Genomic DNA, 19,362 nt, shown 5'->3' with positions numbered 1-19,362 from the left:
AGCAATCTATCAGACACTCAATCATTCGATCTTGTTAACACAAATGCTTGGGTGTCATTTCTAGTGATAAATATATATTTAAAAGCATAAATAAATAACTCATTAATATCAAAACAAATACATTAGGATAATTTACAAGCAATAGAGGAATATCATGTAATGACCTGCAACACACATCATACTCATCTACCAATATACAATTAGTTTCAACCTGACGTTCATGTAATAAAAAACAAACAATTCCATGGCACATCCTGGCGATCATAAGAGGAGAAAATGTAATGAACTTACAGGCACAATAACAGCCATATGAGGGTGGAAGGCCTGTGGACTATGATTCACCATCAGACAATTCAGAAAGGATAATGTATCAATCTTCATGTTGGAACTGCTGTTCTTGTCCCTGTGTAGTTGAAAGGATCAGAATGAGCATAAGATTCCATTTGAAAAAATTACATATTACCATACTTAACCGGAAAATACTTCTGATATAATGTAGAGCAAATCTAATAGACATATATACAAACTTAGTGCAGCATTCAACTTTAGGTTTAACTTCCTATCAAACCAAACATCCAATCCGGTTCGTTAGTAAAAACGTCATTCACGCGCACCCACCATTGATTACTAGCGCTCATTGGCTACAACCGCTCGAGCTGCGTTAACTTCCGGTTCCAATCGTGCAGAAAGTGCTGGAGGTGACGTCACACTAACGAACCGGATACAGAGTGTGCCAAAAACGTGCAACATTCAGAAAACATATAATTAAAACTGTTTAATGTTTTTTTCTTCAATGAAATTATATTCTACACATATAGACTGGCAATGAGGTCATGGGCGTCGCCAGGATTTTTTCTAGAGGGGGGCAAAAAATTGTTTTGCCAAAAAATGCTTGTATTTCTCAACACATTCTCGATTTATCAGTTTTAAAGGGGGGCAGGGACATTTTGCCCCCCCCCCCCCAACTCATTAAATTTACACCACTTTGTCTTCGCGCCTCTTTTTCTTTTCTTTTCTTTTCTTTTTTTTTCTTCCTTTTTTTTTTTTTTTTTTTTTTTGCTTTTCCAGGGGGGGCAAGTGCCCCCCCTTGCCCCCCCCTCGCGACGCCCATGAATGAGGTCACTACTAGTGCATGTCTATGCGCCCCGAGGGACTGTGAGTGACTAGAAGAGGGTCCTAATAGGCAGGCCCGAGGGGGCACAGACATGCACTAGTAACCAAATTATGCCAGTCCGCATGTGTTTTATAACTCACCTTTGTCCAAAATATAAAAAAAATATAAAAAAAAAACTTTTCTAAGTTTTATATTTCAACTGTTTTAATACTCCAATTAACTTATAAGCACTTCAACTGTGAGCAATTCAACAATTATAGGAACGGTTTTAGTGTCGTCGCTTCAGTTGTTGAGTTTGAGTTTTTTAGAGGGCAATGTAATCGGTCAAAACCTTTGAGTGTAGTGCCCGATCGGAAATTACGCGTGCGTGATGTCTTGGCGCACGTCTAGTTCATGCTGATGTGAATTTCATGCACTAGCCTATATAAGTGAACCACACGTGACCGTGTTTCAGCCAACCAGGATGAAGCACCAGCAAGAGGTGTGTTATGACTTACATTAAAGCCTGACTATTTCTCAATCCACTCCTGTTTACCCCATTCTATTAGGATCCCTAGACCCAGAAATACAATCAATTAAGTGAAAGGGTGTACATTTTACTCGGCCACTCTCAGCTGGACATGCTGAATCTGGGTTATGCTAGGTTTACACATTCTCAAATTATTGCCACGAGTACCCCGATCTATCCCGAATAAAAATTCTTGATGGCAATTGGGAGAAATTAGCCCCGATTCGCTGTTTGTAAGAATAACTTAAGAATGAAACAGAAATAATCAAGAACTAGGTACGAATTGGAAGTCGAATCAGACCCAATTAAGCCGAATACATACATGATATTGATACATTCGTAATGATTCCGCATGATTCTGGACTGTTACCACCAAGAATAACTGTGCGAAACTTGTAAGAATGCTGTAAGAATACCCAGAATTAGTTACAAATACAACAAGAATAATCCAAGAATTGAAATTGGTTCCCGAATCACCCCGACAGTTTTGAACATGTTGAAAATTGTTGGGGCGCTTCCCGATCTTTAACAATCTTTCATCGAACTAACAGAATCATCCCGAGGCAGCCAAGAACCATTCCCCGATTTACTCAAGACTTATTATTCGTGGCGCTTCGTCTTAAAAATCGGGAATGTGTGAACTTAGCATAAAGCATTGAATAGGCATTGAAGTTGGTGACAACACAGGTGAGAGTGCCCCAAGCAAAATGTACACCCTTTCACTTAATTGATTGTATTTCTGGATCTAGGGACCCAAATGGAATGGGGTAAAAAGGAGTGGATTGCGAAATAGTCAGGCTTTCATGTAATATATAATTTCATTGAAGAAAAAACATTAAACAGATTTAATTATTTGTTGTCAGAATGTTGCACTTTTTTTGGCACACTCTGTATACAGCAGATTGAGATTGATTTGTCATTAGCATTTCACAACGTAGTAATAACATCAGGTTATTCTGCATTGTTTCAATTATTGGCCAGAGGCAATTTTATTGAATGCATGTTACCATGAGCGTCAACACAGGGGCAGTTCTATGTCAAGCAATGCACCTACACATTCATTTTAAGCGAATCGAAACAATTGGGGTATCCATACAATTTACCGAACAGAATTTAGGTATAAATTGCCCTTTTCACATGGACCCACCCATTTAAGTGGCATATGCTCATCAAATCAGCTAAAGTCTCAATGTGTAATGACTAACAAGCCGACTTGCTTACCCCAATGAGAATTGAATACCAGGTATGATGGCTGGGATGTGTTCTGCCAACGCTCCTGGTGATACACTGATCAACTCGGTCAGTAAAGAGAAACAACCTTGACGAGTCTTGATACTCTTCTCTCTCATCTGTTTATGCAAGGCACGAACGATGTCTGGAACTTGCAGCCTCAACATTGATATTGGCCTGAGTAGGGATCAAGATATGACTTGAATAAAGAGAACATGTGTAAGTGACTTTCCAATAGCCCTTATTGCCTAAAATCCACCGACATTCAATTCCTTGATTCACTTGACTTTGAAAGATTGAATCCCGAGGAAGACTGGATATCTCATATCAGAGATTGTTCTGTATTTATGTCAAGAGTGATACAAGAAAAAATAGATGACATCCAATTCAGAAGATTCTGCGAAAAATACTGCACCAAACACATGATGATAGTCAGTCTGGTCTTATGCATCATTATGATTGACCAACTGAGTAAGGAATATCTGCTAAACAAGTAATCAGGAAAAAAAGGAGACTAACACTAACCCTTCCTCATGTTCCATGGAGTCTGGATCATAAAATCCTGTCACAATTGGCTTGGTCTGCTTCAGCAGGGTTATGAAGGCATGGAAAATATCGGACTTCACATTTTCCTCACGCTCTGCAAGATATAAATTGACCGTCAATGCTTCACTCAGTTGACCATCAGAAAATGTTGAGTGTGGGAAAGTGTGATATGATTAGACATCTTGATCATAGCCTCTTTACAAACATACCTTTAAATCTTGAAATAAGAGCTGGCGAGACTGAACGATAAAACTCATTCAGCATTTCATGTCTGGAGCCAACGATTGCCTCCAAGCATTTTGCTGCAGAGCGCCGTACCTTCCAACTCATGTCATCATCATCACTGTACTCATCGTCAGATTCCCTACACACACAATTGAGGTTAAAGAAAGTTGGTTCATGTTGAAGAATGTTGGAGAATTTTGCTGCTACAATGCATAACACTGATTGAGCGATTTCCCTTGATTTACATCCATACAAGTGAATTTAAACTGTTTGTACAAATTTCATCGACTGCCTTACAAAAGTGTGTGTTAATACTCTACAAAATAATAGGATGCCACATACGGTTCACTAGACAATTTTTTTAAACGATATTGCTCACCGAAAATCTCTAGTTCCATCTAGACATTGTACAGTAACTGATTATGCAATAGTGAATCAAACCATACTATCGGATATTAACCCTAACCGCCCTGACCCTAACCAGCCAGCATGCATTGAAGCCGTCAATGCGTGGACTGCTGCATGATGATACAGTGGCCAGCATGCATTGCTACCGTCAATGTGTAGTCTGCTGCATGATCATACAGTGGCCAGCATGCACTGCTGCCATCAATGTGTAGTCTGCTACAGATCATACAGTGGCCAGCATGCATTGCTACTGTCAATGCATAGTCTGCTGCACGATCATACAGTGGCCAGCATGCTTTGCTGCCGTCAATGCTTGGACTACTGCATGATCATACAGTGGTCAGCATGCATTGCTACTGTCAATGCATAGTATGCTGCATGATCATACAGTGGTCAGCATGCATTGCTGCCGTCAATGCTTGGACTGCTGCAGATCATACAGAGGCCAGCATGCATTGTTGCCGTAAATGCGTAGTCTGCTGCATGATCATACAGTGGTCAGCATGCATTGCTACTGTCAATGCATAGTCTGCTGCATGATCATACAGTGGTCAGCATGCATTGCTACTGTCAATGCATAGTCTGCTGCATGATCATACAATGGTCAGCATGCATTGCTACTGTCAATGCATAATCTGCTGCATGATCATACAGTGGCCAGCATGCTTTGCTGCCGTCAATGCTTGGACTGCTGCATGATCATACAGTGGCCAGCATGCATTGCTACTGTCAATGCATAGTCTGCTGCATGATCATACAATGGTCAGCATGCATTGCTACTGTCAATGCATAATCTGCTGCATGATCATACAGTGGCCAGCATGCTTTGCTGCCGTCAATGCTTGGACTGCTGCATGATCATACAGTGGCCAGCATGCATTGCTGCCGGCAATGTGTAGTCTGCTGCAAGATACAGCAGCTAGCATATATTGCTGCTTCATGGTCTTACCCCTCTTCTTCTTCCTCAGCATCTGCATCCATTGCATCTTCATCCTCGTCACTCTCATAGTTATAGTTTGGATCATAGCAGATATACTGTAGACACAACTCAATGATCTGAAACAATAGCAAATATTACAGGTGAATTAACCACTCCTTGTTTATGGCAAGTTTATACTTTGGCTTGAAATGGCTACTCCTGGGGACAAAGTGATACTGTGGCATTATACTGCATTGTTAATTCCATTGAATGAAGGCAATCAATTATGCAGTACTGGTAGACGTCAAGGTAATGGCCACAATGATAATGGAAGGAGCAGTCTAAAGCTTTGAGCCCCTCATGACGTCTAGGCTGCCATGTGCATAGTGGTGTGCATTTACGGGTAGTATAGGAACCAGGTACCCTACTGAAGCAAAACACGGGTACCCGGGCACCCATAAAAGAAACCCAAGCCCAAAATGCAAATGCCGGGAGTTGCTGTTCAGATAACCCTGACAGTCCTGAATCCTCCAATTCCAATACGATTTTGCACACCCACTAGGGAGTTAGGGATTTATTGAAGCAGAGCTGCCAACCTCCAAATTCCAAAATCAGTATTCCTGAAGCTGAAAATCTGTATTTTCATCCCCAAATCAGTATTTTTTTCATAATTGATGAATAATGCTTGAAAGCCTAAGTAAATTGCCACTACATATTAATACTAGTAGTTAGCTGAAACTAACGGCATAACTTATATAATGCTTCATATTTCTGTTCCTGTTTCAACATTTTATTCTGAAATTAGAAAAATGAAAATGTTTTGACCCTTTGGTCAGAGTTCTTCTTATTAGACCTACATGCCATTTAAAAAAATATTTATAATAAAAAATTGTACTTCTGTATTTTTTTAAATTTCCGTACAAAATACGGAAAATCCGTACTAGTTGACAGCTCACATTGCGCTGACAAAAACAATGGCATGTCAGGTGTTACCCAGCTGGATACCAGTATCTTGGAATAAAGTGAATGTTTGATGACCTTAAGATTTTAAAATAATATGAACATGCTTACAGTCAAGACATGTTGCGACACTTCTTTTGGACAACGCCTGACAAAGGATTCAAAAGCCTGCCAAAGAAAAAACATGCAAGAGTGATTATTTAGCTTCAGTGACCCAACACCAAAATCATAGGATCATTCCAAACTGGGAATCAACTCAGTTGTGGTCATGATCAATGAAACAGTCAATTTCAGCAAGTGCTAGAAGAATATTAAATATGGGTTGATGCCTCTTTCCGTTCAAAGAGCAGGTGATTCAGATCAGATTTCTAATAAAATACTTTATCTATCATAAGATGGGTTCGAGACTTCGAGTCTCACCCGAGTGATTTTTTCCAACTTTCACTCGGGAGGTAACACACTGAGAATACAGTGTTTAAAAATGTCCGTGAAGGGCAAAACCTAATTTGAAATACTTGATCTTTATGAAAGTGATTACATCTCTCAATGACTTCATATTAGCAATCCACTACTACAGTTCATACATGGATACTGTTAAAGCTATCCTAACCTTAAACTGTCCAATTCAATTCAATTTCTTACTTCCGAGCCACCAAGTACAATTCCCATATCAAGGCTACTTCTCTTTACTGAGGAAACAACCATGATAAAATGTGTGCATGCTGTCTATCTCTATGTATTAGCTACCTGGATGCAGTATTCTCGTAGCTCATCATCATCATCAATCCTGCAGAATTTGACAATCAGAGGCATGATCTTCTCCAAATGTTCCCCCACTCGGTGACCAGCATGGCGACTGTAACCAAGGAGATGTCACAATAAAGGAATAGATGCAAGTATATATATCAAACTTGTGGATGACAAACTATATTTCATGCTGATGGGTTCTCATATTGTCTAATATGAGAACCCATAGGGAGTATTTCAAAAAAAATTTTTTTAACAGTGCCCAGCCAAATTGAAATGCATAACACCATCTTCATATTCTTGACTGCCAAAAGCCACACAACGCTAAGGGACATTATAGTACAAATATGATGTTGCTTCGTATAACAGAGCTAGAACAGCCATGACGCTGATTTGTACAACATACCTACATGTAGAATGCGTACAAGGTAGATGATGTGCCCCAGGGTGTGCGCATGACAACCAGAATCATTTGCATCTTGGGCAAATGACCCTCTGGGGCAATTGACATTTTGCCTCGGGTGCCAAATGCACCCCTCGGGTGTTCAAAAAGCCATGGACTACATCTAAACAGATAACAATTGTATAATGTTGCTTGTGCTGCTGTTGAAGCATGTGTGATGTATATTAGAGCATGGATCATTACAAACAAGCTCAAGTTGAATGAGACTTAAGGGTTTGCATGGTCACTAGGAGGTTTGCGGTAATACCATGTGAATTATGTCTCTTTGTGAGTTGTGTTGTTCTGAGAAGAACCAGTTGAATGACTCTGAAACAGAGATCACATCACTATGTCACAGAAGTCACTCCAGAAGTGGAGTGCTGTGGCTTTGTGGTTAAGGGCATTGGATTCGTGGTCTGCGGGTAAAGCTGCAGGTTGTGGGTTCGAGTCCAGCCTGGGTTCGTGGTGCGTGTGCCCTTGGGCAAGGCACTTTGTCACTCATTGCTTCTCTCCACCAAGGAGTAAATGGGTACCTGTGAGGGTAGAGATGGTCACTGTGATTGAATTAGCTTCCTTGCGCGTAACAGGCAGCATCGAGCTGTATACTCCCCAGGGAAACAAGATGGTATTTGGAATGTTTCATGGGCCCAATGAGCAGGGGTAATAATGATGTTGCGCTGTGAGCGCCAGTACCTGGTGGATACGTGAGCTGTATAAATACCCACTATTATTATTATTATTAAGCCAAGAGCTGCAGTCACTTAAAATAGGACTGTCCGAATTTAACCAAATGCTGACGTACGGAATTGTAGAACCAGAATAGATCACCATTTAACAAAGTCAAGTCATATTAACGTGGTTTGCTGCTCTGCAACACATGCAGTTAGGACTACTGGAAACCTGTGCAGGTATCTTGATTGTACAACTGAGATACTTGTGCATGCTTTTATTTCTTTATCCAGACTGAATTACTGCAACAATCTACAGTTTGGACTTCCAAAAATGCTGTGCTCAAAACACGACAGCACAACTTATAGTAAAGGCTACTGAACATGAACATATTTAGCCCATACTACTCTGGTTGCCAGTCAGGAAGCGTATCCTATTTAAGATGCACTTAATGGTCTATGCGTCAATCAAAAGAAAGGCTCTTAGTTTAATCTGAATAACCAACTTTGTATCCAGCATACTTGGATTCGGCAGCCCCAAAACAAGTGTAAAAATAGATGTGTTTCCATCTTTTACTAAAACGGTATTTGTAATCAGCTAAACAGTATACCTGATTGCACCTATGCACTGTATGTATGTCCTGGTTGTAGATGGGTTCGCGTTTTCCCGCAGCTCAGTCATAAGGAACTCCATAAGATCAGCAAAAAGCTTATTGCTACTGCTCATGACTAGATGACCTGATGATAAATGAGAACAATATTAAGATACAAAGCATACTGCTAAGATGGTATTTTTAAACATAAAACAACGAAGACATTGATGTTTCCAACCACTATCCTGACAAACACATTTTGCATCGCTGGCTGTGGATACTTCAGCAGTTCACACAAAAGCAGACATGTGAATGTTCTAATATAATTTAAAGTGCGTTAGTCCGTGCTCTGCTAAAAAAATGTAATGAAATAAAGTTTTCCCTGTTATTGAAACATGGGAGCAGATTCGTTTGATTGAAAAAAAAGTTGACCTTAGTCTGGGGCTTTGCATGTCCATTTTAATTAACCATTTAATTAACTGTTTAACTTACACTTCTTCTATCAATAATTAAAACATAGTTACTGTTTAGCCCATCCCCCCAGGTTGGATATTACTATCTTTTTATACTTAAACATGAATGAAAAATATTCCCCATAAATTTTATGGGGTTAAAATTAATAATATAACAGCCTCCCAACCCCCCCCCCCCCACCCCCTTGGATTTCCTGAATGCATGAGGTAAATGTTAGTTTTCAATGAAAAGAGAATAATCACAAGCCTGTATATTCAACAGACGTCAATCATACAGCAACACAAAATACATTCCGGAGGTGTCATTAATACAATTTTGTCTGCATCTCTTGTTATTACTCAAAACATTTAATAACCTCAGCTCATTACATTCAAAGAAATCCCATTCAATGTTCAAATATATTCTCCAATGGGTTTATTAACTATGAGTTTTGTCAGCTTTTTATGTGTTTGTTTCTTTTAAATTTTGAGCCAAAAAAAAATAATAATAAAAATTTAAAATTGAAAATACCCATAGGTTGCAGAAATTCCTAAATCAAATTCCAAATAAATTCTAGGAGAAAATATACAACAAAGCTTCTTTTTTTTTAACAGAATAAACCCGTTTATTGTATTTATTTACCTCCCTCGTACAGAAACATTGAATAAATTCCAGAGTTGAACTCAATGTAATTTAAGTTTGGATCTCTCTTCAAATGGCAACAGATTACAACACAATAGCCTATTAAATTTAAGGATCTCTCAAATGAATTTCCGATAGATTTCAGGGGGAAGTTAATAAGAATTTCTCTATTCTTTCTAGTTTTTGAAGAAATATAATTTACAATACCTGCGCTCTCTAAACTTATAAAAATTTCAAACTCAATTGCCAGTAATATATGTATCTCATATGTTGAGCCCATTAATTTGTGGATCTCACAGGGTTACTCTGAATCATCAGTAGCACAATGCTTCTGACATTACTGGGTACCACTCTAAGTGTACAACCATTCCATACCTGGATTAGTCTGGCCCCAAACTACAGAACACTGGCCCCAAACTGTGAAACACTATTCCCATCAACATCAGGGACTCCCCATCTGTCACCATTTTCAAGCAACGTCTTAAAAGCTTCTTTTTCATGACATCATAGTCCTCTCTTGTACAGCGCTTTGATCTATCTTGTAAAAGCGCTTATGTATACATTTATTATTATTGTTATTATTGTCTACAGAATCCTGTCCATACCTACCTAGTGCTAAGATGGCTCTCTTACGTACAGCCATCCTGGGACTGTTGAGCTGTGGTAGTAAAGCACTCTGTATTGCCGAGTGGAAACTCATCAACAATCCTGAAATGAAATGTCAGTATTGTTAACCTGTACCATGAGAGGTTTCAATGTGTCCTATAAAGCCTCCTAAAAGCAAAATACAATATATTCTGTGTACAGTCTAATCACCTGTGTATATCTTCAAAATTAGCACCACATAAAACTCATAAACCATTTCTTTCCAAAAGTATTTTCGTAATTGTCAAAGCCTCCAATAACATGCAAGAATAAGAAATGTGACAAATGATTATTTAAAATAATGTAATTGCTCATAGCATTGGTAGTAGGCTTGTGTCTTCTTGTAAAACCAACCAACTGTTATGCTTTGCAACAAGATTTTTCAGTGTGCTATTATTAGTCCAAAGTAACATCCAATATATTATGACTAGGGTCATAAAATACTTATGTTTTATACTACATACCTCCAAAGCGGATGAGAAGGTCCCCCAGTATATCTAACGCCTCTAACTTGACAGACACATCTTCTTGCTAAACCACAAAAAGAACGAACAATGAAGATTGATATATTACAGTTGCTGCATAAGGCCAAAAAAAAAAAGTCTCCGGTTTCTGGTATGCGCGCGCGTCGCCGTAGCCATGCGCGTCGGCAAAATGAAAAAGGTTTTTTTTCAATGCAAGATGATGTCACAAAACCGCCAAACTCACTGGTTTGACTGGAATCCTGCTGCTGCACAATTTTAACGTGTGTTTAGATTGGGTTATGGTCGAGAATAAGCTTTATGTGGCCTCTCTGAACTCCCATATATTTGCACTAAGTTTAGTCGGGCACCATTTGCAGTCATCAGCCGACATTTGAAGCAAAAAAATCAGGTAAGAAAAAAAAAAAATCCGCGTCGCCGCACCACTTTTTGGGCAAGCTCCATACCAGAAACCGGAGACTTTTTTTTTTTGGCCTAATGTGATTAAACCCGAAATTCTCAAAGTACCCATTTAAGGCCAAAAAAAATAAGTCTCCGGTTTCTGGTATGGAGCTTGCCCCAAAGTGGTGCGGCGACGCGGCTTTTTTTTTTTTTTTTACCTGTTTTTTTTTTTCTTTTGGCTTCAAATGTCGGCTGATGACTGCAAATGGTGCCCGACTAAACTTAGTGCAAATATATGGGAGTCCAGAGAGGCCACATAAAGCTTATTCTCGATCATAACCCCATCTAAAAACACGTTAAAATTGTGCAGCAGCAGAATTCCAGTCAAACCAGTGAGTTTGGCGGTTTTGAGACATCATCTTGTATTGAAAAAAAACCTTTTTCATTTTGCCGACGCGCATGGCTGCGGCGACGCGCGCGCATACCAGAAACCAGAGACTTTTTTTTTTTGGCCTAAAGGGGAGATTTTACCTACAAAAAGACTTCTAATGATAAAAGCGTCCAAGCATCCAAGTAAAAAGGCAGGGTCTCCTAAATATCTTTATTGATGTCTCAATTCAATGAATCGTTTTACTGCCAGTACATCTAATTTTCACACACCCTTTTCACTGTTAATCCATTATGATTATATTTTAAGTTATTTTCTCTTTTGGCATCTGAAAATAAATTTTTAAAATGAAATTATGAAAAATGCCATGCCAAATAAAAGGACGAGTGCATTTTTGGGTATAACTTTTTGAAACCCTGACTCGGTCTGGTGGCCGCTGCCTATGGACAACAGGCCAACTGATATCTCCTCTGGTCTGATGGCCACTGCCTATGGACAACAGGCCAACTGATATCTCCTCTGGTCTGATGGCCACTGCCTATGGACAACAGGCCAACTGATATCTCCTCTGGTCTGATGGCCACTGCCTATGGACAACAGGCCAACTGATATCTCCTCTGGTCTGATGGCCACTGCCTATGGACAACAGACCAAATGATACTCCTCTGGTCTGATGGCCACTGCCTATGGACAACAGGCCAACCAATATCTCCTCTGGTCTGATGGCCACTGCCTATGGACAACAGGCCAACTGATATCTCCTCTGGTCTGATGGCCACTGCCTATGGACAACAGGCCAACTGATACTCCTCTGGTCTGATGGCCACTGCCTATGGACAACAGACCAACTGATACTCCTCTGGTCTGATGGCCACTGCCTATGGACAACAGACCAACTGATACTCCTCTGGTCTGATGGCCACTGCCTATGGACAACAGGCCAACTGATACTCCTCTGGTCTGGTGGCCGCTGCCTATGGACAACAGGCCAACCAATATCTCCTCTGGTCTGATGGCCACTGCCTATGGACAACAGGCCAACTGATATCTCCTCTGGTCTGATGGCCACTGCCTATGGACAACAGGCCAACTGATACTCCTCTGGTCTGATGGCCACTGCCTATGGACAACAGACCAAATGATACTCCTCTGGTCTGATGGCCACTGCCTGTGGACAACAGACCAACCACTATCTCCTCTGGTCTGATGGCCACTGCCTATGGACAACAGGCCAACTGATACTCCTCTGGTTTGATGGCCACTGCCTATGGACAACAGACCAAATGATACTCCTCTGGTCTGATGGCCACTGCCTATGGACAACAGACCAAATGATACTCCTCTGGTCTGATGGCCACTGCCTATGGACAACAGGCCAACCACTATCTCCTCTGGTCTGATGGCCACTGCCTAAGGACAACAGACCAACTGATATCTCCTCTGGTCTGATGGCCACTGCCTATGGACAACAGACCAACTGATACTCCTCTGGTCTGATCACAGACATATAATAAAACCTAGACACGACATTTGCTATTGCGCCTGTGAGCAAAATGCTGCGCGTATAGAATAACTAAGAAGTATGAGCGTAAATCGAAGCCATATACATGACATTCGCGCATTGCGTAATTAAGCCACGTGACGCAGCCTGATTTGCTCACAGAATTTACAATGTAAAAGCAGATAATGTCTTGTCTAGGTTTTATTATATGTCTATGGGTCTGATGGTCACTGCCTATGGACAACTCACATGGCTAACTCACATGGGATCCACAACGTGGTAGAACTAGAAGGAAACTAAGCTATCCTGACACTGACATTCAGCAGCTCACAAAATATTAAACCTCCTGAACGCATTTGCCAATGCTGCTTCCGCCGTTTCATGTGTGGGCAATCGTTGGTGATGTTTGGCCACACAATAGATCCTACTGTGAACTAGACTTTTAGCTTGATAATTACCTTTGCGATTGCATTAGTCAGTCTTCCTGTGATACTCTTACAGATGTTAGCAGCCAGTGGACTGGATGCAGGAGGCAGCTCATTAATCACAGTCTTCAGTCCTAATACAATCAAACAATATCAATGTCACTATCTCAATTTGTACATTACATGTACATGTGAGTATCATTTATTCCCAGCTAACCGCAAGGAATACACTTTATCCCCTGAAAATTACAAATGGCCATAGACCACACCCCATACATTTGTGTACCACACTCATACTTCAAGTGTATTTTCAAGGAAACACGGTGTAACATACATGTACCTATCCATAAAATAGACTGCTTTGCGGTGTTGGACCAACAGCATGTGCACAAAGCCAGGATCAATTCCTTCAAGTTGATAATTTGAGTTGACAAACAAGCATTTTGGGGTCGAGACATAACCTTCTCCATTCATTAGAGCTATGCTGCACACTTCATGAATGTACTGAGTGAACCCTGGAACCTTATGCAGAATTGCTGCCATGTCCATATCATGGAACCAACAGGTAATTACCCCCAAAAAGCCAAACAAACAAAAAACCCAGCCAATATCCAACTCAAAATCCATTTTCTAAAGGTGGGATGCTTTAGGCTTACCAATGCTTGATATATCTCGTAACTGCTCCTTCTCTGATAACATGTTGTTACAAAGATTGTCCACAATGGTTTCAACTTGATACTCCTTCACCTTAGAAACCAATGGACCAAGACTGAAACAAGGAAACATTATCTCTTATCAAATGTAGCTGCAATTGTACACATCTCATAATATGAATACAGTACAGTGTTTCATACAAGAAAATAAACATACAACATGCACTGTAACATGATATAAACAATGACTATGATTGCTGAAATATATGCAGACAGAAACCCAAATGATATTACACATCAAACTCATGATTCAAGTATCCAACCAACCATTTCACTGCAAGGTTCTGCACCTCCCCATTTTTATCTTCAAGCAATTTCAACAACATTCTGACAACCTGTGGAAGAAGCAATGATAAATGATTACATTACATTTAACTTGTCACAAATGGTCAAGAAGGTTCCTTTCGAAAACCTTGCCATTTTATCCCCTCCTCCCCCCCCCCCAAAAAAAGGGGGGGCGCCAGATTGGGTAAGAATGATCAAAACTACTTTAAAATGGCCCAATAACACAAAAATTACATACACTGTAGTAGTAATGCAAAAAATGATCATGCTGACGGGTGCAAATAAGCATTCTGTACATGTATATCAGTGTTAGTGATATTACAATATTATATTATATTGAACATTACAAGCTGAACTACTACATTTCCTACAAAAGGGGGAAGTTAGTGACAAGGCCAAAAAAAAAATATTTCTGCTTTCGATTACATGCCTTTCAAAAATAGGGTCGGTCGGTCGGAATTTTATTTTTTTTGCCAATTTTTTTTATGCAGATTGAATGGGGTATTCAATTATATGCAAAGTTTTAGCCTGAACTATTTCCATTGCACTACGAAAGCTATACACAAAATGGCCACAAAAAGTGAATAAAACCTACCTTTAATTATTGTCAAGATATTTACGTTCGATAATTTCAAAAAATAATTCAGGTCGTTCGCACCATATGCACAACGCTAGTCAAGACGTGGAGAGCTGGCCAAAACTCCGAGGTGTGTGAGGCGTGCATGTGTGGCGAGTGGCCCACCATGGGCTGACAGACGTGTTTTTACGGTCAAAAATTTTGGGAAACACGCGGCATGTATCACTCCAAATACGAGTAGTGCGATCTCAAAATGAACTCTTGAACACAGAAAACACATATACAGACAAGCTAGATCAATTCTGTAAATTAACTTGCGAAAATGTTCTTTCTCCATCGGTGTTTTCTTGGCATTTTTACGATGTCGAATCCGACCAGTTGACAGTGGCCTGCACTAGCGCGCTATAGGTCGCATAGCTATGGACTGGTTACCGCATTTTCATCATGTCTTCTAAATTGGCCCCTGCGCAGCGCGGCGGGTACCAGTCGTCGCCACGTGATTATAGTCACCGTGACATCGAATTGCGAAGTAGTTATATCGCGAAGCGAATTTGTAAAAATAACGGAGGTTTCTTTTGATAAAAAGCGAATGTAAGTAAGAAAACAAATAAATACAAGCATTTTTTGATGCAAATGGGTTGTTGAGAGGTATTTTGTGAAGACAGAAAAGACAAGATTTTATTTTTATTTATTATTATTATTATTTTTTTTTTTTTGGGAATTGCCGATAAATTTTTTAGGGTCGCAGCCTAAAATAGGGTCGGTCGGGTAACCGGAAGCAGAACTATTCATTTTTTTGGCCCAATCTCTATGCATCTTACCATAGGCAAACCACAATGAACAAACAGTCCTTACTATTTGGCTTACCTTTCTCTCACTATCATCATCCAACTTGATAGAATCTTTCTGCAGTTCAGACATCAGATCGTTGGTAGCCATAAATCGAAAGTCTTTGTCGCTAGATGTCATCTGCCATGGAAAAGTTATAAACACCTATAAATTGGCAGTGAAATCTCAAAGCGTACACGTACATGACATCACATGGGACTTGATACAAATATTTTGCCATTACACTTACTCTGCCTTTAAAGACAGGTAGGAACACTGGTATTTACCCAAAAACATACCTACCAATTGAACCCTAACACTGCCAGAAGCCACACCAATGCACACAGTGCGTGAGGTATAAAAGTCTGCACTAAGCCGTAAAATCACCCGGCCTTAAAAATAGGGTCGGTTGTGTAACCAGAAGCAGAAGTATTTTTGAAGTGTCTCATCAATGTCGGGGGGAAAAAAAGAACGAAAGCGGTAGGCCTAGTCTTTTTATTTAGTTTACGTCCAAAAGTTTGTGAATTTTTTTTCCACAGGCGCGACTCATCAGGTCACCCAACTCTCATTGCAATTTTTTTCACATCAAGCACACTTTTTTTGTCTGTGAGGATGTACATAGGCTAAATGTTGCCTAGTAGTACATGTACATGTGTACATGTAATTTCAGCATTTAACAATGGAATATTTACTTTTGCCACTCCTAAAGTGGTTGGCACACAGCGCATGAGAGTTTACAAATCGCGCGTCCGTATTGCATGCACGCAGCACCAATGCGCTGGGCGCACAGTGTACGAACTCTGTAATGAAGCACAGTCTACAATCACAACAGTCAACACAATTTAACGTTATTTTCGAGTTTATTCTCCGGATTACATCGTCCATCGTACTTTGTGGAATTTCTTATCCCCCCCGTTCCCATAGATAAGGACACATAGAATACATGGACGTTAAAATTGGCTTCATAAAAAAAAACAAATTTTCGCCCTGTTTTGACAACTTCATATCCTGGACTCCCTCCATACGTATGGAGGTAAGGGAGTCCACTGGGCTAATGGAGAGTCAAGACAATTTTCAAGAAAGAGTCAAGAAAGTATTTCCTAACAAAATTGGAAATGTTTTTCAGTCCCAGATTCATGTCTTATAATCTTTTTTTGCAATGACTGACCTTCATTAAGATGACATATGAAGAAAAAAGTGGCGTCAGGTTGGAACATTTTTTTCGAAAAAGCCTTCTGTCATCTGAAAAATTTTCGGACGCAAATCTTAAACTTTCATTCTCCATGTTCTCATGGCCTAACCGGTACCCTGTGTGGGGTCCTACTAAAATGCGTCAAAAAGCGTCAACAAGCATCACAGGTCTTCAACAAGCATCAACAATTTTGTATATGCTTTTGAACAGTCCGAGTAACTTGGACCCAACTTATCGAATGTACGCTGGGCATGAAGACCACATCGCGTCGTTCAAACATTAACATTAACATTAACGAGTCGGAAATTTAACGTGTTCACGATCGCGAGGGGAGCTCTCGGAATTGAACGGGAAATTTTACTTTTCATCCGAAATTTTACTTTTCATGCGCAATTTTGGGTTTTGAATACAAATACAGGTACCCTGTAACAAACAATTGTCCATACCCATCTTGCACGTGTGTATAGCATTGCGGACTCTTTCATTTGTATATATGGGGGAGTTTTTTGTTTCCAAAAAGAAGGGGATTTGGAACTTCGAGTTTATAAATAAGCTACTTAACCCAATTTATAGAGAAAAATACAACATGAACCTGATTTCATTTTTCTTAAACAATGTTAAAGGGAAAATACAACATTTGCAAACATCAAAAAATAAAACTACCAAATCATTTTGAAATACCTTGCTGGACTGTTAGTGAATGACAGTGTAAAGCATCCTGTAAAATCATGGCACCTGGTATACTGTCATTTTCAAGAAAAGTGGTATTTTTGTATCAATTTCCAACGCTGATCGGCCGATCAGCGTTGGAAAAAACTGGCTTTATTTTCAAATACTGGCCCCAATTGACCATCGCACTTGTTTGCAATCGATTACAAACCTATGAACGGGTACGAGCCAGCTAGACTTGTTCCCTGACCTTACAATTCCCCAATGTATGTAAACTGCTCTGTTTCTTCTTATATGGAGTCAGGGAACCAGACTACAGGAAAATGATTGTTTTCTTGGTTTTTATAGCATTTTCGAACCCAAAACCTCAAAAAAGTCAGTGTAACTATATTTGCTATATATTTCCAACCCCCAATTCCATCCATTTCTGAAAATTACATTAAAAGCAAATGATGTATATTCCCTTTAAATCATAAAATAAAGTAAATTAATGACCGCCACCTGGGACCAGAAGATTTTGGAATCTATGAATAATTAAAAACACAACATGTACTAGGCCTACTTGATTTCATTTAAAAATATTATAAAATACAACAATATTTATGACCGACACCTGTGACAGGAAGATTTGGAATCTATGAATATTTAATAAGCTCTAATTTGCATACCAACCGTTAATAATTTAAAAATCCTGTCATCGCGTCACAAATCCTGTCAATCCCGTTTCTGGCATCACTACTGAAGGTGTTCTTTGTTGCCATTTCTACCATATAAAGCTGTTTTTGATTTTCCAAAACGTCTACAAAATTTGATGACGCTGGGTTGACGACTGTTGAAGTTTGTTGACGCCAGTTGATGCTTGTTGACGCATTTTTGGTAATCCTTACTTTTAGGACACCTCTATTTTTTACGAGTTTCAGTTCTGTTCAAAACTGATTTTTGCAGATGACTGTCCAGTACCAAACTCCAAAGTGACTTTTGCAGGCTAAAGCAGTCATTTTTCTTCATATAAACTCATGTTAGTTGTAATTTTGAAAGCACTTTCAAAGAAAATGTGACTTTCCTACCTTTTTTCGCAGTCAGACGTGCATGTTGTAGTTCTCACACGCGTGAAAGCCCTATATAATGAAAGCCCGATGCTGATTGGCTGCTTAAAAAAAAATTAAGATGTTTATTTTTTTATCAGCCCATCAGCTGATCAGCATCGAGTTTTCATCACATCGAGCTTTCATGTTTGCCATCTTGGTTTTTGAGTCAGTTTTCTGGTTGTTATCGTCGTCTTTTACCCTGAATTTCCCTCATAAATCAAAGCCCTGCCCTCTTTCCACAAAATTAAACCTGCTGATATGATATTCAACATGTTCAAGAACTGAAGAAGGTGTCATTGCCAATTGTTCAGATGTGCCAAGAAATATCATAATGTCAATTTTGAGTGTCATTTAATCAACTGTTTTGGTGAGTCTTTCCCTTCCTATATAGGAACAGGGTCCTAAAAGTAAGGATTACCGCATTTTTAGTAGGACCGCCCTGTGTGACACTGAAAGTGAAACTGGAACTAAACGCTGTGCTGTGCTAGCTATCTGACTCGAGACAAGTCACTGCTCAATATTCACATAAAACCCTGCTTTACTTACCTTCTCCAAAAGATTGGAGATGTGATAAGAAACACTCGCCATGGTTCAATTATTTCTCTTGAGCTGACTTCTAGTACCTGTATTTAAATTTTACAAGTAGAGAGCAGAGAATTCAACCAAAACTTCTGTTCTTGTCTACCACTAACTAGCAGACATGGCCGGCCACATTAACAAAGTGCGCGTGCGC

At 39.7% G+C, this 19,362-nt stretch overlaps 1 protein-coding gene across 1 annotated transcript in view; it reads right to left on the bottom strand.

Annotated features, from left to right (window-relative positions):
* The window catches only part of LOC119725298 (cullin-associated NEDD8-dissociated protein 1-like), a 45,081-nt gene extending 25,719 nt beyond the window's left edge, over nucleotides 1–19,362 (bottom strand). The window contains exons 1-15 of the mRNA XM_038196674.1: nucleotides 19,176–19,362; nucleotides 15,720–15,821; nucleotides 14,258–14,325; nucleotides 13,934–14,046; nucleotides 13,311–13,411; nucleotides 10,565–10,631; nucleotides 10,065–10,163; nucleotides 8,379–8,505; nucleotides 6,658–6,766; nucleotides 6,022–6,078; nucleotides 4,981–5,087; nucleotides 3,608–3,762; nucleotides 3,378–3,492; nucleotides 2,844–3,029; nucleotides 292–403 (exon numbers count right to left, since the gene is read on the bottom strand). Of these exons, the coding sequence (XP_038052602.1) occupies nucleotides 292–403; nucleotides 2,844–3,029; nucleotides 3,378–3,492; nucleotides 3,608–3,762; nucleotides 4,981–5,087; nucleotides 6,022–6,078; nucleotides 6,658–6,766; nucleotides 8,379–8,505; nucleotides 10,065–10,163; nucleotides 10,565–10,631; nucleotides 13,311–13,411; nucleotides 13,934–14,046; nucleotides 14,258–14,325; nucleotides 15,720–15,821; nucleotides 19,176–19,217 (1,560 nt within the window). The 5' untranslated portion in view covers nucleotides 19,218–19,362. The remainder of the gene's footprint in view (nucleotides 1–291; nucleotides 404–2,843; nucleotides 3,030–3,377; nucleotides 3,493–3,607; nucleotides 3,763–4,980; nucleotides 5,088–6,021; nucleotides 6,079–6,657; nucleotides 6,767–8,378; nucleotides 8,506–10,064; nucleotides 10,164–10,564; nucleotides 10,632–13,310; nucleotides 13,412–13,933; nucleotides 14,047–14,257; nucleotides 14,326–15,719; nucleotides 15,822–19,175) is intronic.

The sequence above is a fragment of the Patiria miniata genome, unplaced genomic scaffold, assembly GCF_015706575.1.
Source record: "Patiria miniata isolate m_02_andy unplaced genomic scaffold, ASM1570657v1 HiC_scaffold_19, whole genome shotgun sequence".
Taxonomy (NCBI): domain Eukaryota; kingdom Metazoa; phylum Echinodermata; class Asteroidea; order Valvatida; family Asterinidae; genus Patiria; species Patiria miniata.
This window is presented reverse-complemented; position numbering and strand designations above follow the sequence as displayed.